This window comes from Hyalella azteca, unplaced genomic scaffold, assembly GCF_000764305.2.
Source record: "Hyalella azteca isolate HAZT.00-mixed unplaced genomic scaffold, Hazt_2.0.2 contig3147, whole genome shotgun sequence".
In the NCBI taxonomy this organism is placed as follows: domain Eukaryota; kingdom Metazoa; phylum Arthropoda; class Malacostraca; order Amphipoda; family Hyalellidae; genus Hyalella; species Hyalella azteca.
This window is the reverse complement of record NW_025933399.1, coordinates 339,022-361,456: the sequence shown is the minus strand read 5'-3', so window position 1 is coordinate 361,456 and position 22,435 is coordinate 339,022. Positions and strand designations below refer to the sequence as shown.

The following is a 22,435-nucleotide window of genomic DNA, read 5'->3' as shown; positions in this document are numbered from 1 at the left end:
GCCGAAAGTTTGAATCATGATTTTTTTAAGAATTGCGGTTTTCCGTAGAGTGTTTCCTTTGTCTCTTCGTTTATAATTTATACGAAATTAAGTAAAGTAAAACTTAAAGTTATACAAAATTAGGTAAAAAATTATGACCATGATCGTCGCGCTCTCATTTTATTGAATCAATTACTTTAGTTCATGCAGATCGGTTTCATATTAAGGGCTATGAAACTGAGTAAAATGTTTTATTGTTTATGTGATGTGTAATATTTTTGTTTAATTTCGTTGTATATCGCAATGTGTTTAGATTTAAATATTTTCTCTTTATGCCACTTTATGAGATAAAAAAGACAAGCAGGTCACTTTATTTTTGGCATGATATGATCATAATGATATAACATAATATTCTCGCTTGTATCGTAAATCGAGACAAGCCCCGAGATTAATATTAGGATGAGCAGCCTAGCTTAGTTTTCCATTCATTGGAGAACTCCGCACGTCAGCAATTATACTTGTTTGCTATCATTTGTGTTTTCGAGTTACTTATTGAACGACAAGTATGCTCCTAGAACTATTTCTTTGAAATTATTTAAATCGAGTCCTCCTTGTATGAGACTACGAAGAAAAAGGTCGCATTGTTTACATACAGGCCATACTCCATTATCTGTAAAATAGTTAATGTTAGCAATTCAATTTTACTTCAGCCAACGTGTCACTGACATGAGGGGCGTTGAAAAACATATTTTACGACAATCAATACGGGTTTTTTGAATAAATGGTGTAGCAGAAAATGCCCTAATATCAATTTGCTACAATGAAACTGGTAAATTTCCTTGAATTGATTATGTATTTAATTCATGCCTAGTCTGGAAAAGTCCTATTTTTGTCTGAAATATTGCGGCTCTAATATCATATAATTTCAGTAGGTATGAAATCTCACGGCTCGAATGTCATAAATTTTTGTTTGATTAAAAAATCGCGGTTTGCACTTCGCAAACATGTCATTTCATAAAATTTTCAACTTCCGCAATCCGCATTGCTTTACCGTTTCCGCTTCGTAGAAATGGAATCACGGCTGGCAAATCCATAAAACCACGGCTCGAAAAATTCAGTCGCGGCTCGCCAAGTAGATATATTCCATACTAGATTCATGCTAAAATGCGATGGCAGCTAAGCTTCCTGTCGTTCCTGATGTGAGGCTGATGGTATTAAAGCAGACTTTTTTAGACTCTTCAAGTTCATTTTTGAGTCCTATAGGGAGACCAGTAAATATCATAGATAGGCCTACCAGCAATCCAGCATTATCATACAAATCATACATAAGGAATTGGTTTAAATGTTAAGTAGGCTAGGCCGCTAGGTAGGCCACACTCAGGATGATGTTTGTTTTTGGTGAATTTTCCCGCGCATTTTCACTTTTTTTAAGCTATTGCTGGGCACAGTTGGCGCAATGTAATGAAAATTGATTATCTTCGCGCACGTGTTCGCGCACCACTGTGCAGCTGTCTCTTATACACATCTAGATGTGTATAAGAGACAGAGCTATAACTGTACTGTTCATCCACCGTGACTTTTTGACTTCTCTGATCGTAATTTTAAGTAAACATGCATCAACTGCAGGCATAAAAGTGCCTTTGAGAAATGACCATGAATCAGCTACATTCATGTCCTTAATACCGTCCGAAATATTCGCCGCATTCAATGCATCACAGAGTTTAACATAGTCACCATTCACAAAGTTCAAACGATCACACTTTCACAGCGTCTTTTCTACATAGCATTTAATACTGAAAAACAAAGATTGGTGTTGGCTTTTGCCCAACGGAGCCTCGTGCGAAGCTCGTCTAACATTGATTAATCACTAGTGAACACTAGATCTAGAATATTTGGGGACTGTTATGAGTCTCGGTGTGGACTAAAAATGAGTCTCGCACCGACTCCAAGAACATGGATACTGGGTTATTCTAATCTCATGGAGAGGATTCATCAGTCAGTCTATTTCTGGGTAGTTAAAGTCACCAACGATCAACGTATGCGACCTGCTGAAAGTTATGCTCGGTAAAAGGCTGTTTAGTACTTTACCATAATCAGAGGAACTGTTAGGTGATCTATATACACGACCCCTATGAGGATGCTATCCTTGCCTTTTAGAAAAAGTTCGCACCAAACTGATTCTCTTGCTGATTGATGTTCTGCAGATATCTTAACTTGCTGGGCCCCATAAGAGGTTCTAACCCACAGAGCTACACTTTTTCATTTAGGCTATGAAAACAATCAAAACCTGGTAAATGAAAATTCAACAGGTACAATTTTCGCCCCATGATTTTCACTATTTTTGTTCAAAGCGAGATCCGAGTTCGTGTAAAAATATTTTTAGACTTTCTGTGCACTTTTACCTTGATGTATGCGGTTACTACNGCCAAGACCTAGTGTTTTTGCAGTATTTTGACACGCAAATGTATGACGTCACCATTTCAACCATCAATGAACGCATGGAACTAAAACAAAGCTTAATATAAAGGAAAAGCTGGAGAGGTGACGGAATTACCTACGATGTCGGAATATACCGCGTTTACCCTATACTTATAGGGTAAACATGGTATATCCCGACATCATGGGTAATTCCAACACGTCTCAACTTTTTCCTTTATATTAAGCTTTGTCTTACTTCCACGCATTTGTTGATGGTTGAAAACTTGAAATAGTGACGTCATACTATTGCACGCCATACCATTGCCAAAACATTAGGTCTGGGCCATCTGGCAGGAAAATGTTAAGATCCAAAGAGAGACAGTGCACATCACCCAGAGGGAACATTGAAAAACGTGTAGAAGTTGATAGTTAACCTTGCTCTCCCAAATAGTGGCACGATAAACTGTTTGTGTAGAAAGAATATTATGGTTTGAGACTTTTGAATAAGTCTGTGAATATATTAGGAATCCTAGGTATAACTTGTATTTGCTGATTTCAAGTAGTAGGTAGTAAATAAATTAATAGATGATTAAGTTAAGCAACAATTTTTTGACACATAAAAACTAATTCTGACACAGCTAGGAATTAGATACACACAGATCATTCTGAGCTGTGTCCAAAAATTAAATTTTTTCTAATTAAAAGTTTAATAGCTCTTAATTAAAAGCTTAATTAAAAAATTAAAATCTTTTAATTAAGCTTGTTCTGAGCTGTGTCGTATTCCGATACAGCTCACACAGGGCATTGGAATTCCAACACAGGGCCCCGGAATTACAAATTTATAGAGTTTGAAGCGCTGCCAGAATTGGTCTTGCAATATGCCAAATTTAGTCACACACTGCGTCGGAATTCAGTGATTTTGTAGGTTTGAATTCTAAAGGCTTTTAAATAAATATGGCAACAGTTTGTGACGTTTCATCATTGCTGGCACGTAGTGTGGTGTCTTGAGAGTGGCGTAAAGCAATCAGGACTTGAGTTTCGCTTACGGTGATATTTTTATAGCCATTCATTTCTTGCTACGGTATGTCCTTAATGTGTCGGAATATACCGCGTTTACCCTAGGACTCGAAAATGAACTTGAGGGAGAGTCTAAAAAATTCTCTGCTTTGTCACTATGCGAGTATGCCATCAGCATCATGGAACTTGAAACATGAAAGCCTTTCATAGCAAGTCTATTTTAACTTTAATATATAATATAAGACTAGAAATTTCATACTTAGTACTGAAATCTTGCAGCTGATGACTCCAAACTGACATATTTTCAAAATAAATTTAAAATTTCATTGCTTGATTATCCTCTTATATTAAAATTAGAATTAGGCAACCCAGCCATCAGCCTGATCAGGGTGCCTAATGGCTAACTGGAAAGTTGGGCAGAAGCCACACATGAATTTCCTTAATTAAATCACAGCAGTACAATTGGCATTACCATCTGCAGTGGAAGGCAGACTATGGTAGCAATAATTCTACCTGTCATGGCTTGAAATCCTCTAGGCAAGACGGCAATAAATATATGCGCAAGACGGTGAAGTCTCGCACATATATTATATACGTATTACTGACACACATCACCAATACATATTGCATAATGAATTACGGAAGCAGTTCTATTTAGATAAATCCAGGTTTAGAGACTAGATTTTACAATGTACCGTATTACACTTGTGCAAATAAATATGACAACTGGTGTTACTTGATTTTGTGTTGCTTTAGTTCGGTGTTAATTTTATGAATATGTAGCTAACTTATATTTAACAGTATCTGGATCATAGTTGGTATTTATTAATGCCAATGAATAAAATGTCATGGACAAAAATAGGAAGTTTGAGTTGACAGTTAGATGCACTAAATTATGATAGGCTGACAACGGTCCTAGAAAATGAGTTGCGGGTGTAACTCAAAGAAGCATTTATACATGGTCGCTAAAAATATCCCGCTCCTAGATCGAAATAGATTAAATCGATACTCTATGACCAGATTTGTCAAGGCATGTGCGAGAGGTGATCGTCGTGATCACTCGCAAATCTCGATCTCCTTACAGTTGCAAGGAGTAATTCATTTTTGTGCAAGTTGTTCCAAAGCTCTGGCGGTAGTGACACTGCAGTGCAGTATTGTTTTGTCACGAGTGGTTGCGGTGTGGCATGAGCCTTTGGTGGTAGCTTCAGTGCGACTGCAGATACAGGCGATCTGTTGGTTGACAAGGATGTATGCGAGTCAGTTAATTTCAAAAAGATTTTTCCAAAAAAATCTTGTAGAAAAAGTAATTTCCTATTTACTGATTTAGAAGTGGAAAAACTTGAACACTATGCTTAAATTCCAAAGACTCAGTCTGAGCAGCAAACAGTTCAAACTGTTTTAAATCTTTGTAACAATTTTGAACAAACCATTTATTTTGCAGATACGGCAGAGCAGCACTGATTCAGGGAGCTCATCCAGCGAGTCCTCCTCATCATCACAGTCATCGTCATCAAGCAGTTCATCTTCTTCATCATCAAATTCCTCTTCTTCTGATAGTGAACAATCATCTGCTGTGTCCACAAGGTAATTTCTGTAGCCTTGATATCCAGGGTTCTTCTATACATATAACATTATTTATAGCTGCATTCACTATTTTTATGATCCTTTTCTTCTAGCCCATTTTTAATATTTCTTCATTACTTTCAGTATTCTAGTATTCTTTTTCTTTGTTATATTGTGATGCTTTTTTAATTGTTTTAATTTTTCTATTATGTTTATTTTCTTGATACATCTTCATATGGTTTGTGTCACATCAAATATTAATGAAGTAGTTTGTGTGATTATGTTTACTTTTACTTTAGTCAGTTAATTATATGCACCCATACTTCCTCCTGCTATTCCAAATGTTTTCATTAGATCTGTTTTTTTTTTTTTTTGAAACTCAATTTTGCCTGAAAATATTGTATGTATCTCCTAAGTATATTTTTTTATTGATACGGTGATTTCCTTCATTACATTTTTGTTATTCATTCCTTGGTTATTTATTTTTAATGGGGGCAGGAGTCGGGCTGCCTCCCACCCTGCTTCTAGTGACCCTGAAACTACCCCCCACAAAACCCTTCCCCCCTCCTCCCCTTCCTCCTCCTCCTCCTCCAGCAAAGGCCGGTGTTCCGACACCCCTTCGGGTCCCCTCAAGACCAGGTACTCTGAGCTGCTTCCTCAATTTGTGACTAATTCAGTAGTCAAGTAAATTTAGTTGCAGACTTATGGCAACTATCAATTTTTTACTTAACTAATGTGAGTTGCCGTTGTCACTTTATCAATCTGATAGTTGCCATTGTCACATAAATGTCATATTTGCCATATTCACGCTTTTTGATGTTGTTAATATCTCACAGCAACCAACAAATGTTCCTGAATAGCTTGATTGTTGGGCTGCAGTCTAATTCTTTGAATGGTTTACAACAAATTTCCGACAACAAACTTTACCTCCAAACAAAAATTAGCTTGATCATTTCATAAATTCATTGACGCTTCAGTTCTTTGCAAATATATCAAAACAATTATTGTAATAGGTAATTAATATAGATATAGGTATACTAGTGACTAACCTTCTGAATTTAGCTTTGAAGAGTTTCTAAATTCATGTTTGTGATTACCATATGTCTGTTGCATGAGATATTATTGTACTCAATTAATTTGATTATTATATTCATTTATATTTTTGCCATGTGGTTATGCTTATTTTTTATTTCCTTCAATTCCTCCCCTGTCTTTTTTACCTTATAAATTTTTCATTTTACAATTTATCCTGATCACTGATCCTTATCCTCAGTTATTGATTTGAAAGGTTTGTGTTCTTTTAAAGCATAAAGCATTTCTTTTTTATCTTAGCATATTTTCAAAGTTTCATTTTGAATGTTTAATGTAGTTCATGTCCCTTACCATGTAATTCTAGATAACTACTTCTTCAGATAACATTCTCACCACTTGCATAAATACTTATATTAATGTAACTTCATTTTATTTTAGTATTTGTTTAGCTTCATCATCACTTGAGCTTCATGTATGAGTTGTAAATTGAAATATACAATAACCACAAATGTGTGTGTGTGGTCTAGCTGTGTTTAATTATCGGTTCAATTTGGTCTAAAGTGTCGGGTAAATCGTCTCACTTTCATGTTATTCATCACCTGATCAGTAAGTTATTTTATCAGCAGATCCCAAGAATCATGTATATTTTCCCCTTGCATGTTCAAGTGCTTTTCTTGTCATCAAATAATTTATTGCCACACTCGGTACACTTATCATTTTCTACATTTTATTATCTGCGCAGCATTCTTCTTTCCTTGTAATTATTACTTCCCTACACTACAGAGCTTCATCAGAGTCAGAACAAGAAGTAAGCAAACCAGCCAAGAGGAGTGGCTCGAACAAAACCAAGACTCCCACTTCCAAACAACAACTGCTGTCTTCTTCAAACTCTTCTTTGCCATCTTCTTCCTCCTCGTCTTCCCGTAAGAATAGCGTTACTGTTCCATCCACGCAACGGAAATCAGCCAAAACCGTCGCCACTCCTCTCAAGAATGCGGGCAGCCGCAATAAGGCGCCTGTAGCGCCCCCACGTGCGGCGTCCAGCAAAGCTAAGCAGCCACAGCAGCAGCGGGGCAGCACCGGCACTAAAGCTGCGGCGTCCAAAAAGACTCCAGTGAGCACCGCCGCATCCAAGAAGACGCCAGTTGGTGAGTAGATGCAAGCAAGTAAATGTGAGAATGGATGCAAGAAGGAACGTTCACAGGTATGGTAGGAAGCTAATTATCTTAGATAACTATTGACAAGTATAGTATGTAGTCGACGGCCTCTGATTATTGTCTTTTAATAGAATGAGAGAAAAAGCTCAAAGGTACCTGACTAGTTTACAAACAATTGAATGCATTTCATTCTAGAAATTGTAGAAACAATATGTTGAGGTGTTTTATTAAAGCTTTAATTAACGACGTTGATTACTTTAATTTTACACTTAATGATAAAGTTTGCATTCTTGTTGTGTTGAAGGAAATTAATATTTACTCCTAGCCCAACCTGTGAATTTAATGTCATTTGGCAGGGAAGAAGACCAAAGTTCCGACTTCTGATCGTAAATTACGGGACTCAAGCACTGAAAAAAGTAGCAGTGAAAGCAATGATGAAGATGAAGAAAGGGTCGAGAAAAGTGACGACAGCGAAAGTCGAGAGCGTCGCTCTGGCAAAAGAACCAACGCTCGATCGCTCCCGAAATCCGCATTTTCGAAGCACTCGTCTTCATTCCGCAGCGAGAGTAGCAGCAAGTCGTCCAAAGAGCCTCCTTCTGAAACCAAGTCTACTCCTGTCAAAAGCGCCTCCATCGTCCAGCGTGCGATGACATCAAGCGATAGTGCAGCAAAGCACCGTAATAAACACAGTAAACCCACACACACCACTAAGTCTGCCCTCGCCCAGGCTGTACAGTCAAAGTCTTCATCGAAACTCAAGCAAAAGGAGGTGGTGACTCCTTCGAAGGGCAAGAAAGCCAGAGACAAAACCACTACCAAGTCGTCTGAATCTTCTACCAACTCTTCTTCTGGGTCCTCGGGTGCGTTTTCTTCCCTAGTTTTATGGCATGTGTGACAAGTTATATTTTCGTGTCATGGGTTTACTTTACACTTTCATTGTCCTTTGGGACTGACATTTTATTGCTGTTGCTCTTGATCTTCTTAAAGCATTGTTCTTAAGTTCCATATAATTAGTTATATTCGTCCGTCCCTCCTAAGGGCAGCAATGCATTGTCTTTTCACCATTCTCTCATAGCATCTCCCTGAGGTCGCAAACAGTTCCAACTTGTTACCCAATAATCAGGTTGCACTCACTTATGTTGTCATCTTTGATGAATTTGACTAAATTTAGCCCTCAAAATCCATTAATCCCGAGAATAGATCTGTTATCCAGGAATTACTTTACATCAGTTTGTAAACCGTTACCGTAACCAAAGGATTGCTAATCAAAATCTATTGCTGTTTGCTATCGGTAGTTTCAAAAAGAAATAACTTTGATAAACTGATATTTCATTTTAAAGATCAAAATAACCTGATCATTCAATCATTTTTCGAATTCCCATTTTGATTTTGCAGGAAGTGAAAGTGGAGATTCTTCCAGTGAATCGTCAGGAGAATCATCAAGTCAGCGTCAGAAGTCGTCGCCGTCCAGTGGGCATCACCAGCGCAAGCCGTCCTCAGAGCGGCGGCTGACGGCACGCAGACCTTTTGATAAAGACGAATCTGAGAACAACGAATCTGATGAAACTGAGAAAGAGGGAGAAGGAGGGGAAACGGAGACCCCTCGGAAGCACTTAACCCGCTCGTCCAGCGTCAAGTCCAAGCGTAGCAACTTGCTTGGCATCAGCAAGGGCACTGACTCTGAGTCTGAAAATAATGGTGTGTAAGCGTGCTGTATGTGACAGTGACAGTTATGAAGGAGCTGGTGAACGTGTTGTATGTGACAGTTATGAAGGAGCTAGTGAACGTGTTGTATGTGACAGTGACAGTTATGAAGGAGCTAGTGAACGTGTTGTATGTGACGGTGAATGATGAGTTGTGGTGTGGCGAGTGAACGCGTCGTGAGTCGCGGTTAGTGAATTAAAGGGTTGTGAGTAACGTTCAGTGAATAATTTGTAAAAAATGGTGAGTGAAGGTATTGGAAATAGCTGTGAGTGTATTAGTTGTAAACTAATGCCTCGTGGATAATTTCCTAAATTACTCGTGAATTTTCGAGTTAATACATCAAAACCGAGGTCGAGAATGTAGCATCAGCCTCCCCTCCTAACAAACTTTCACCCGACAGGTGCCAGCAAGAGCGGCCGCCGCAGCGGTGCCCCGCGCAGCAAGCGCCACGACGCCTTGCCGGGAGCGTCGCGTGCGCTGCTCGCCGCCAGCAAGAAGACGCCCAACCGCACGCCCCTGTCTGATGACAAGGTCTTCCCCCTGTCTCTGTCGCCTGTCTCAGGCTCCTGTCACTGTCTCTGTTGCCTGTCTCAGGCTCCTGTCACTGTCTCAGGCTCCTGGCACTGTCTCTGTCGCCTGTCTCAGGCTCCTGTCACTGTCTCTGTCGCCTGTCTCAGGCTCCTGTCACTGTCTCTGTCTATGTCGCCTGTCTCAGGCTCCTACCCTGTCTCTGTCGCCTATCTCAGGGTCCTGCCCCTGTCTCAGGCTCCTGTCACTGTCTCAGGCTCCTGTCACTGTCTCAGGCTCCTGGCTCTCTGCTCGGCGTCGTGTCTCAAGCTCAAATCTCGTTATAATTAGCGCACAACACTAGAAATGTGCTGCTCATATTGCTACCCTGCTTATCGTGTTGTGTTTAACTGATCTGTTATCTCTCAATAATAACAAGCATACGCTTATTCTTTCTCACTACTTACCGAACCCGCATACTATTTTATAGTATGCTGGTTCGGTGCTGAATTTATGCAGGGCTCTCTGCTGAATTTATGCTTATTTAATACTTATTTATACATGACATTTTTCATTGCAGATTGGAATGATGTGCGAGCTGACGCCCCCGCGGCCCATCGAGAAGCGGTCGTGCCCCGTGGACGGCTGCAACTCCCTGGGGCACCTGGGGGGCGCCCACCCTCGCCACTTCACGGTCGAAGCTTGCCCAATCTTCCACAACACCACGCCTGAAAAATGCAAGGTGCTCCAGTGACCATGCACTCTATTTACTGTATGCTACAGCATACTTCTGCACTGTTCGATTTACTTCCTGTACTCTGCAGTGCACTCATCCCCTCTGATGAGCACTTATGCCCTCTGCAGTGTTTATCAATGTAATGCAATGTACTTTCTAACCTGGCATTAAGTGGACCAAGAAGTCAGACGTACATTACGTAATTTAATTACCTAAAGTAGAGATAACTCGTGACTCGATATAAAAGGGTAATGTGGCAGACACCTGTTTTCATATTTAAAAATTTATGTCGTTTCCTGTATTGTAAAGTAAGCTTAGACGTGACTAGTAACACGTTATAAAATTCAATTTTTCAAAAACTCAATACATTGATATAGCGCAATAGGGCTTTAGTTGTTTTGATAATATTGTAGTTTTACAGCATTCATTATAGTTTTCATCAATGATAATTCCTTAATTATATTTTTCATCAATGATTGTTTATTAATAAAAGTATTTATTGTTCATATTTCTAATTATATGTTGTTGTTGACGGTTGAAGGCTGACCGCGAGGCGTGGCTGCAGGCGGAGGAGGAGCGTCTCAAGGCCCGGGACATCATGGCCAAGAAGAGCCCCCGCGTCACCGCCGAGCAGCGGGCCTACTGCAACAAGGTACCGTGTGGTGCCTTGTGGTACCGTGTGGTAACGCTGCAACAAGGTACCGTGTGGTACCTTGTGGTACCACTGCAACAAAGTACCGTGTGGTACCTTGTGGTACCACTGCAACAAAGTACCGTGTGGTGCCTTGTGGTACCACTGCAACAAAGTACCGTGTGGTGACTTGTGGTACCACTGCAACAAAGTACCGTGTGGTGACTTGTGGTACCACTGCAACAAAGTACCGTGTGGTGCCTTGTCTTACCACTGCAACAAGGTACCGTGTGGTAACACTGCAACAAGGTACCGTGTGGTGCCTTGTGGTACCACTGCAAAAAGGTACCGTGTGGTACCACTGCAACAAGGTACCGTGTGGTACCTCATACGGCACACGGGCGCGGTGTGCAGCAGTTCGCTAGCAGCTCGCAACAGTCCTAGTGATAGGCTGATGACTTAAAACTTTCTGTCGCTTTGTAGTTATATAAACTTTATTTTATTATTAATTTATTTGTAAATTAATAATCTAATGATAATTAAATTCCAAGTATCTCAGAATATCTAAAGTGCTAGATAAGCACGGTTATAGATATCCACTTTGCAGAATATTAATACATATTGGAAATATTATATCATATGTCCATGGTACCGGTTACCCCCCGCTGTAAAGGTCCATGCTACTAAATTATCACAATTACCGGTATTAATATTGACGGTACGAAATATCCACAGTCATAAATTTCCACGATACCGAATGTACTCATCAATGAAAATAATATTCAACTTATTAAAAAAAAGGCAAGAAAGTTATCAATAAAACTTATTCTCCGGGTTCAATCAAACATGTTTAAAAGAACAAATTCTGCCATCCTAAAATTACGTCCTTTCAGCATCCTCTGTACTACATACGGCCATAAATCCCCTCAAGGGGGACTTCTGACGCATGTCTGTGCTCGTCAGAAGTCCTATGGGATTTCGCGTTCCTAGGGGGATTGTTCTTGAGCGCCCCACCGCTGAGCTCGTGGTGTCTGACTGCAGATCTCAGTTGTGGCTTGTGGGGTTAAGTTATTATGTAGGTAGGATTCCTTACATTTCCCTTCTCTGTCTCTCTCGTGCAGGCGGCCGACGTCCCGTGTAAGCGACCTCTTGTTCGAGCGTCTTAGTTTGTTACTTTTCACCTGTCCCTCCTTGTCACTTCGTCTCTTTGAGATGCTAACGCTGCTTCTTTCGAGCCAGCTTCAGCGGGCTGGACATCTGAGACCTTCCAGCCCTTGTGGGTGATGACCTATTTTTGATTTGAGAAACTTTTGATAATTGAGGCCTTCCACCTCTTTGGTGATGTTCAACATGACTTTCGGTGCGAGGTAGCTAAATAGCTGAAGCGCTAGTAAACATGTGGCCACTAAACTAACTAACTAACTACGGCCATAAATTTAAATGTGAAGGAAAGGGTATTTGAAAATTAATTTGAAGTGATCTCAATACTGAGCATATGACGTCCTGTAGATCCGGGAGGAGCGCGCGACGATGTCGGAGGCGCTGCCGGGGGAGGAGGAAGAGCTTGCCGACAGCGACCGCCAGCCAGCCCTGACGGGACACAGCCCGGCCTGGGACCTGCGCCTCTTCCAAGAGGCCCAGCAGCGCGCCTCTATTATTATTGTGAGTTCTGGCCTCAGTTGCTGTTGCGTGTAATGCTTCAGTTGCTAATGTGTGTCACGCCGCAGTTGTTGCTGGCAAAGATTTCATTGTTATCGTGCTCAATGCTTAATTTTTTGCCAGAGTCCAGGAACAAATCGAGATTAATTGTCATTCTGTAGGTGTTTTTTATCGCTTATTGCTCCTTACGGCTTTGTAATTGTTTCTCTCTCTACTTCCGGACGATCACTGCACCCGATCTGCCTGTCACTAACGTCACCCGCCTGGAAATTACTGCCAATTTCACCGATTTATTCGATAATAAAAACGTAACCCCCTTTAAATATGTCGCTGAATAATGTACCCCTGATGGCAGGTTCAGGAAACAAAATCACTCGCCTTTTCAGGAGGACGACCTGCGGGGATTGCCCGACACCAAGGGCATCAGGTACCTGGAGATGGGTCACTACGAGATGGAGGCCTGGTACCAGTCCCAGTATCCCGACCAGTACAACCACCAGCCTAAGATTTACGTGTGCGAGTTCTGTCTGAAGTACATGCGGAGTAAAACCGTCCTGCACAGACACATGGCCAAGTGCGTGTGGCGGCACCCGCCTGGCGATGAAATTTACAGGTGAGTACCGGTCACTTCAGGTAGGAATAGCATTAAAAATTGGAGTTTGTTGAAGTGTTACTGAGTTGCAATTTTTAATTCTCCAAGTTACGGTAGGAATATCATTGGGGCTGAAGTTGTAGCTTGTTGAATTGAGACTGAGACAACAAACTAAGGACTGAGAGGTACGTATTAACCATTGGCACAACAAAATTAATCATTGTTCAAATTGCTTTATCATTGCAGGAAAGACAAGTTATCAGTATGGGAAGTGGACGGCAAGAAATACAAAACGTATTGCCAGAATTTGTGCCTTCTAGCGATGCTATTCCTCGACCACAAGACGCTCTACTTCGACGTGGAGCCGTTCTTGTTCTACATCATGACGCTTGGTGACCACGAGGGCTGCCATATCATCGGATACTTCAGCAAGGTGATGCCACGTGGCGTTAGGATGCCACTTGACGTTGTGATGCCACTTGGCTTTGTGATGCCACTTGACGTTGTGATGCCACTTGACGTTGTGATGCCACTTGGTGTTGTGATGCCACTTGGTGTTGTGATGCCACCTGACGTTGTGATGCCACCTGTCGTTGTGATGCCACTTGGCGTTGTGTTGCCACTTGGCGTTGTGTTGCCACCTGACGTTGTGATGCCACCTGACGTTGTGATGCCACTTGGCGTTGTGATGCCACCTGACGTTGTGATGCCACTTCGTATTGACACTCGCCTCAGTCCTCTCACATTCCCACTCATAATTGTGATGATCGAGCGTACCTCGCTGAATAATTTAATATTTTTAAAAGTCATATGCAAAAACGATAAACTTGAATGATAATTAGCATAAATCTTGGCATGTTAACTAAAGTAAAACTGAGTGCAAGAGTGCCATGATGGCATATGTAAAGGCTTGAAGATAGAAATGCTTTCTAGCAACAAATAATATACATAATATCTGATACAAAACACTGAATAAATTATGAAGCACCAATCTCAAATTATATTTACCTTGGAGCAATTTTTAAGACCTACGTTTACAGGAGCTGACTTTCTTTTAACCAAGCGTTGCTGCTTGCTAGAAAATGTCCCTGTATATTGTTAATAAAATATTCTAATTTAATACTCAAATAACCGCCCATTCCCTCCTATGCAGGAGAAGAACAGCTTTCTGAACTACAACGTGTCGTGCATCATGACGCTGCCGCCCTACCAGCGCAAAGGCTTTGGTCGCCTTCTCATCGACTTCAGTGCGTCAGTCGCTTATTAACCATGATTATCGTCATCTTGTTCATGAGCTATTATTTATCCTGATATCCGCTGGTGTTAATTTTTGTCGTGTTCACATGTGAATTTATTAGTTTTCAAGCCCGAATGTCTTTATTCTTAGTAATTCATTTGATTGTGCTGTACAATTTTCTGTGAACTTTCCCTCTGGGATTTTGCCCATGAATCCTGTCCTAAATTGTTGTCCTGCGGCCAAAACTCACTTAAATACTCGGGACGGCCGTTTTACAGTCTGTGATTGGTGGATTTTGCTTAAAAATCCGTCAGTGATTGGCTGACGGTACGCCCCATAACAGAACAAAATATAAACTCGTAAGTATTTTTGATAGCACTGTACGCCCCATGAACCCCAACAGGTTACCTGCTGACGCGAGAGGAAGGCAAGATCGGGTCGCCGGAGAAGCCTCTGAGTGACCTGGGGCTGATCTCCTACAGGTCTTATTGGAAAGACCTGCTACTCAACTACCTCTCCAGCTACTCCGACCCCAACATCTCCATCAAAGGTAATACAACGCAACCTCTTCCTCTATTGTTCTCCTATGACAGAAATATCTGTGGGTTAGAAGCCCTTTGTGCCCTGGAACTGTGTTATTTTTCGTTACAAAGTAAGAAGAGCTTTTTGAGATTACTGGCTTAGTTCTGTCTTGCATCATCTTTGAGTCAACAGTTACGAAATGAGGATTATTTATGCTTGTATGTTTTACGTGATGCAGACATGAGTGCTGAGATGGCCGTGAACTCGTACGACATCGTGAGTACGTTCCAGTACATGGGCATGATGAAGTACTGGAAGGGGAAGCATATCCTCCTCAAGCGCCAGGTCAGTCCATCGTGCGATAGAGACACTCCTTTGATGTCATCCTTCTTGCATTACTAAAATGAATACACATTCATTTTATCGTTATTATAGTAATTATGACAATTTACGCAGTAACTATGACCAGTTTTGCAGTACCTACGTATGGCTGTGTTATCAGTCACTAGTTTTTGCAGTAACTATGGCAGTTATCGCCGTAACTATGGCAGTTATCACGGTAACTATGGCAGTTATCGCTGATCTCGCAGGATCTGCTGGAGGAGTTCGTGGCGCGACGCAAGAAGCGACGTCAGGATCACGCTGAGATCGACGATCGCTACCTCAACTGGCGGCCCTACGTCGTCACCCCCGACGACGCCACGCAGAGTAACTCCAATAACGGCTCTGGTGGAGGGGGTGGAAGTGGTGGGGGTAGTGGGGGAGGAGGTGGTGCTGCTGGACCAGGTAACGGCAAGGCTTCCTCCACCAACACCAAAGACCGCAAGAAGAAGAGCAGCGCCCCTGAGTAGCGCAGCGTCTCGACCGCGTTTGCGAATATATTTCGTTTACCTCAATATTGGGCTCTTTGCGTTTCTTTTTTATTGACTGCAACTCAGTGAACTGCAGTCAAATCTCATTTAGCTTCAAGTTTAATGCCGTTTGCTAACGGTGTACCTTGTTCGTAGATTTCAGAAAATGAAAACTAATGATGCTCGTTATATATAACTTAGTGCAGTACTACTCATAGCAATCAAGCCTGTGTATAATTATACTTAAAATATATCGTAAGAACATGTGTGTGCGTTACTCATTGGATAAATTATGTTTACTGGTAGTCGTTGCTTGCTCGAACAATGTAAAATACTTTGTATTTTGTGTGCTTTGTTCTTGGAGCTTTGCATACTCTTGAGCGCGGCTCGCAGCGTCCAGGAGCCGTTCTCTGTAATCTTGCTGAAGTAATCTTGTGGCCTAAGTGCAACAATCACGCCGATTCCTCGTCTGTGATTGGTGGGTTTAGCTTGAAAATACATCAGGGATTGCGCCATTGGCTGATGAAGTTACGAACTCATAATTATTTTTGATAGTACTTGCCAATCAATGTGAGTATTGAAATTAATTTTGTTGTGTGACTGCGGAATTTGAAAAAAGTAGCCATAATGACGCAGATGAAATATTATTTCTGGCTCAAAGTGAGGCACTAATTCCCACGTATAGCTTCCGTTTTTCTAATCCCGCACCTAGCTTCCAGGACTAAGCAGATGTGTCACTATTTCCATTGATTTCTTGTTGTGCAATTAATGAGACCAGGACCCAAGTTTGACGCATCAGAACTGTCGCATTTCTGGGACTGGTTGCTGCCTCGTTTGTGTTGCACCTCGAAGCTTTCATGTGAACGTCGCTCGCTGGTGTGCATTGCAGCGTCCGTGATTTTGCTCAATCAGAAGTTATTTACTAGAGGAACTTTCAGAAGAAACTTTCTGTGGGAACCTTTAGAGGAAACCTTCCTCTAAGTGGGTTGCAACAACGGTTGGGGAGGATGTAGTGCTGGTGAAGTGGGTATATTGAAAATTTGGCGAATGAGTGTGTATATGGTGTATTTTATTATAAAGTATGATGATTGACTTAGGTTGGGTTGATGGTGATGTTACTCATGTTAATGTTGTGTTAGATTTCGTTGATTATAATTATTACGTTGTTATCGATGTGGTTTAAAAGGATGGTATCAGCTTTGACTGAAAATGCCGTCGGCAGCGACGTTGTGAATGTTATTAAACTCTTCGTCTACTGACGGTAACTCTCGTTACCAGTTCCTTAGGTACGAATAGCATTGACGAATACTAATGTATCCGTAGATGACACGTGATGCAGGATGTGGTGTTGGTGGTGATGGTGGTGGTGGTGGTGATAGTAAGTTGTTATATGTATTTAGTTAGATCGTTAAGGGCGTTGTGAGATGGTCTTGTGTAAGCATTGGTGTTCTCGAGTAAGATATTGGAAAGCATCTTGTAAGAGTACAAATTAATAATTAAGTACTTTGTTCGTCTACAATAGCGTGTCTTGGTACGTCCATGTGTACAGAGTTCGTTCTTTTACCCGTGCAACAAACTTGGCTACTATTAATTACCTTTGCTATATAAATTATTATCTATTACCTTTAAACTCTCATAGATTATTTTCCACCTCTTGTGTGTGCTTGATGGTAATAATAACTTTTGAGAGAGATAATATTTCCAAGTTATTCATTACGTATTCAGTCTCTGTATGAAATAGATAGCGACGTTTGGCTTGCCTCGCCGGATTTCACACTACAACTTTCCGGTTAAGGGTTCTTATTATGTTCTTGTAGTTCAATTGCATTGTTGAATCCATTAAATGTTGGACTAGTTTACTGAGGGTTCTGAGTAAACTTGCGTGCCATGCGAGAGACCTGCTATGGGCTAAAGTTCTTATTTGGTAAGGCAAGAACTTTGAACTTCATAAGTGTTAAATGCCAAATGGTTGTTCAGCATCGTTATTCGTTATATTTCTAGTATTACGGATTAGATCTGTTAAAATTGTAGCTTTTAACTTCTTTACACTCGTGTACATTTTAATTGGTCTCTTACTTCAAACTTGTGCACATTTCTAATGGTCTATAATAAAGTTTGTCTCTTCATTCGTTTTGACTATAAACTGTAAAATAGCTGTTGTAGCGATTGCGTTGTCGTTGGACCGAAGAGCCAACCACTTTATTCGTATTTTGAACTGAACAAGCAGATGTGATCGAGTGTTAGGGCTGAAACAATATAAAAAAAAACACACAAAAATTTACCCTCCAAAAATTTGCACTGTAGAAAGACGATCTCATTGAGAGTTTTGGAGAAATGTATATTTATCATACAAATTTTCCATTCCGATACTTGTAAATAATTGCATAAGGAACTAACTGTTGCTATTTTGTATCTCTTGCTGTTACCGGTTATAGATAATTTGACCTAATGTTTCTTAGTGGTTAAATCCTGTATCTTGATGATCCTCCGGCCTGTCCAAGTGTCCCAAATAAATTAATTAACTCTTACAAATTTTTTTGTTCCTTTTGAATCACTAATTCACACAGATTGCATCTTGACAGCGGCTGGTTTTACTGTGAAAAAAAATTGGATTGGAAAGTCTGTCAATATGACTAATTAGGCTCCCAGTATTACTGGTATCGTCTGAGCACCTACTTAGAATAATGATAATATAGCGGTTTCAGCGTTTATTAGGCCGTAGGCCTGTCGCCGATACTTAACATTGCAGAACATTCACAGCTTGTTGCGGGCTTGAACTCGCAACACTGCTACAATTTTTCTTTGCTTAACTGCCCGGCCTCCTCGCCGATTCTGACCAGAAACTGGCGCACAGAGCTGGGATCGAACCCGCGCCTCTCTGCGCCAATATCTTGGTACTCAGTACTTTAACGTTACACTGGGCCACCTATAATCTATAACTAACAGCAACAGGGCCAATGTATAACTGGGCAAGCTAATGTAAATTCGTAATCAACTCTCTTTCATCTAATATATAAATTCGCACTGATCTGTAAATGAAAAATGAAGTATTTCCGTTCGTACAACAAAAGTACAAGTCACGACATACTCCGTGTGGAATACATTGGCAGCTTGTGTTATGTATAACACGGATGTTATGGGAAAATAAAACTACTTACGAGACGGAACTCCGACCAGCATGTTCGAGACTGTCTCGAGTCTTGCAAGCTTAGCATGATGGCTCATAAGGTCTCGTCACGAGACTATGTCTCGAGTCTTGCATGCTTAGCATGATGGCTCATAAGGTCTCGTCACGAGACTATGTCTCGAGTCTTGCATGCTTAGCATGAAGGCTCATAAGGTCTCGTCACGAGACTATGTCTCGAGTCTTGCATGCTTAGCATGATGGCTCATAAGGTCTCGTCACGAGACTATGTCTTGAGTCTTGCATGCTTAGCATGATGGCTCATTAGGTCTCGTCACGAGACAGTGTCTCGAGTCTTGCATGCTTAGCATGATGGATCGTTAGGTCTCGTCACGAGACTATGTCTCGAGTCTTGCATGCTTAGCATGATGGATCGTTAGGTCTCGTCACTAGACTATGTCTCGAGTCTTGCATGCTTAGCATGATGGCTCATTAGGTCTCGTCACGAGACTATGTCTCGAGTCTTGCATGCTTAGCATGATGGCTCATAAGGTCTCGCCACGTGACAGTGTCTCGATTTATCCCTGAATGTTTGAAACATCGATTAATAACAAAGTAAGAAATCAAATTAGACCCAAAACAAACTTAATATTTTTCGTCGAAGTCTGGTATAATTGTTTGTGTGTTCATTTGAAATTATTGCATTGTAAATAAACAGCCAATCACGATACACAACACAGAGACACCATACACGCCCTTTTCACATCATAGTTTCTGAGGGGATGTTTTCCACCGTGTTTCCTGAAAGGATAAACCGCACCGGAAGACATCAAGGCTGAAATACGAGCAACAGCGGCCAACCGCAGTCCTACTGTCTGGCTTCATCCTTCCGTCTGTCCACTGTCTGTGCCGCACTCCTACTGTCTGGCTTCATCCTTCCGTCTGCACACTGTCTGTGCCGCACTCCTACTGTCTGGCTTCATCCTTCCGTCTGCCCACTGTCTGTGTCGCACTCCTACTGTCTGGCTTCATCCTAGCGTCAGTCAACTGTCTGTGCAGCACTCCTACTGTCTGGCTTCATCCTAGCGTCTGTCCACTGTCTGTGCAGCACTCCTACTGTCTGGCTTCATCCTAACGTCTGTCCATCTCCGTCATACCGCCTGTCTTCCGTCTGTCCTACGTTGGCCTGATCAAAAGAAAGCGCCTGGAAATTTTTGACCAAATTGTTGTCATCCTTTAATTGGCACCTCAGCCAGTAGGGAACTCTTCGTTCCGCTCCTGCGAAACAGAATAAAACATTTGCATGAATTTCCGATTCGTTTAGGTAGCCTGTCCCGCATTCCTACCTTTATTGGCACCTTTACCTTACCTAATACATCTAATTTACCTTAAACGTTTAATTCATGGATTTAAAAAACTAAATTTAATTCATGGTTTAAAAAACGAAACCTGACAAATATGAACCGAGCGATGTAATGAGAACAGTGCAGTGTAATGAGAACAGTGCAATGTAATGAGAACAGTGCAGTGTAATGAGAACAGTGCAGTGTAATGAGAACAGTGCAGTGTAATGAGAACAGTGCAGTGCGATGGGAACAGCTCTGTTCCCGCACGTCAGGCCTCGTGGCTTCCTCTGGATTTTTTCACCGGCGGCAGCCATTGTGTGATGACGTCACTCCCAGCTGGCTGATGGACACCAGCCATATGGCGGTGACGCACGCAGCCATGTGGCTGTGACGCGTCCAGGTAGAGGGCAGGGCCTCGTCTTCGCCAGCCATGTGGGTGGCTGTGGCGTTGGCTGTCATGCTGGCTAGATATCTGACTGGCTGGCTGGCTGGCAGTGACTAGGATAACTTTCCTCTTACATGTACAAAAGCCAGTGATAATAATCCATGTGTATTGAGCCTGTGGAGCATCACGTGGCTGAGGTGACGTGGCTGACAGGCTTAGTCCGCTTAGGCCTCGCCGCGCCGCCGTCTTTTTCTTGAGACGCGCTAAGCCTGTGAGCCTTCGTCTCGTTTGGCTGTCACGTCGCCTGTCGTCTCATCAATTATTCTTTTGGCTTTTACCTCAGAATTTCCTTTAAAAATATAGAAATTCTTCCTGAAATTTCCTTGTACTAATGGAAGAATTTTCTAGCCAGCAGTTAGAAGGCAATCTCGCGGCATAACTAACTGGTTTTTAATTTTCACAATTTTGAGGACATTTTCTATCAAAATTTACAAATTTGAAGTCTGATTATCATTAATATCAGATTATCATTATTATCAGATTATCATTATCATCAGATTATCATTAATATCAGATTATCATTAATATCAGATTATCATTAATATCATATTCATACTTTTCACAATTTTGAAGACATTTCCTCAACGAACTTTGCAATTTGAAGACAGATTTTCATTATTCAAAGTGGGAATGAAATCTGCATACAGAATTACGAAATGGATTATTACTTCATTTAAAGATAATGAGTTATGAACCTCAGGCTCAAGATGCCGGTTTCCTGATTCTAGAAGTAATCTCTAATTGAGGGAAATCAATATAATGTGCAAATTATCGAAGTATTCACAAATACGTTCCTTTAAGACTGAAATTTAATGATAAATTTCATAAAATATGCCTGCTTTACGGAAATTCAGAGGCAGAAAATTACCAAAATATAGTAAATTAATATTAAAAGATTATTTCACTGCGAAGAAAGTTCGTGTGGTGCAACTTGACCAGGGAAAGCGTGACCGGAAATGGTCATGATTTAGCGGTTAAATTTACATTCTGTAGGACAGACGTCGTCTGTAGTGGAGACTGTTGACGGAAATGGAGCGAGGGCACCAGGCTCTGTTGAGGGAAATGGAGCGAGGGCGCCAGGCTCTGTTGAGGGAAATGGAGCGAGGGCACCAAGCTCTGTTGATTGAAATGGAGCGAGGGCACCAGGCTCTGTTGAGGGAAATGGAGCGAGGGCAGCAGGCTCTGTTGAGGGAAATAGAGCGAGGGCACCAAGCTCTGTTGAGGGAAATGGAGCGAGGGCACCAGGCTCTGTTGAGGGAAATAGAGCGAGGGCACCAGGCTCTGTTGAGGGAAATGGAGCGAGGGCAGCCCGGGCGTCGCTATCTTTAAAGCCTCATGCGAGGGCGCGTCCCTCAACCCTCACTTTATCCCGGCATTTAAACCTGCTGACGGGACGAGTGAATGTGAAGCAGCCATGTCTTAACGTGACCGAAATATTCTATTGTCAAATTATCTTACTAATTGGTTGTGTACATGTGTGACGATAGACGATTGTAAATTATTATGTAATCTAACCAAATCCTAGACATCACCGAATGTAAGTTCTTATGGTAGAATAGATTCAACATTGAATCTATTCTACCATAAGAATATATTCAATAGCATTGAAACTATTATTCAATACGTGACGTGTTGATGCATCATACCTGTTGAGGCTTCGTCCCTGTTGAGGCTTCATCCCTGTTGAGGCTTCGTCCCTGTTGAGGCTTCATCCCTGACGACGTGCGCCTCCCGACGCTGCTGACTCAGCAATAATTACGTCGTTTGGACCAACTGAAAAATTGCCATTCTGGTTTGCAGTGACATCCCTGCATGGCCGCCGTGGCCACCACCGGCCTCACTATCATCTTGCACTGTAACATTTCAGGCTGTAACATCACAGCACTGTGATGAGTGATGTATAATGATACGTGAT

General features: G+C 41.5%; 1 protein-coding gene across 2 annotated transcripts; it reads left to right on the top strand.

The window, feature by feature from the left end:
* The first annotated feature begins 540 nt into the window (after positions 1-540).
* On the top strand, positions 541-16,192 carry LOC108665854 (histone acetyltransferase KAT7). 2 transcript variants are annotated; one of them, XM_018152662.2, is made up of 16 exons: positions 541-808; positions 4,856-4,998; positions 5,476-5,616; positions 6,793-7,157; positions 7,523-8,026; positions 8,562-8,864; positions 9,271-9,401; positions 9,958-10,119; positions 10,655-10,765; positions 12,254-12,406; positions 12,790-13,016; positions 13,242-13,428; positions 14,149-14,242; positions 14,636-14,782; positions 14,993-15,099; positions 15,345-16,192. In XM_018152662.2, exons 1-16 carry the CDS (start codon positions 800-802, stop codon positions 15,603-15,605), a joined length of 3,045 nt encoding a protein of 1,014 aa, XP_018008151.1. In that variant the 5' UTR covers positions 541-799; the 3' UTR covers positions 15,606-16,192. The 2 variants fall into 2 exon arrangements, with proteins under 2 accessions (XP_018008151.1, XP_047735426.1); XM_047879470.1 differs by lacking the exon at positions 5,476-5,616 and having other exon boundaries at positions 543-808.
* The last annotated feature ends 6,243 nt before the right edge of the window (positions 16,193-22,435 follow it).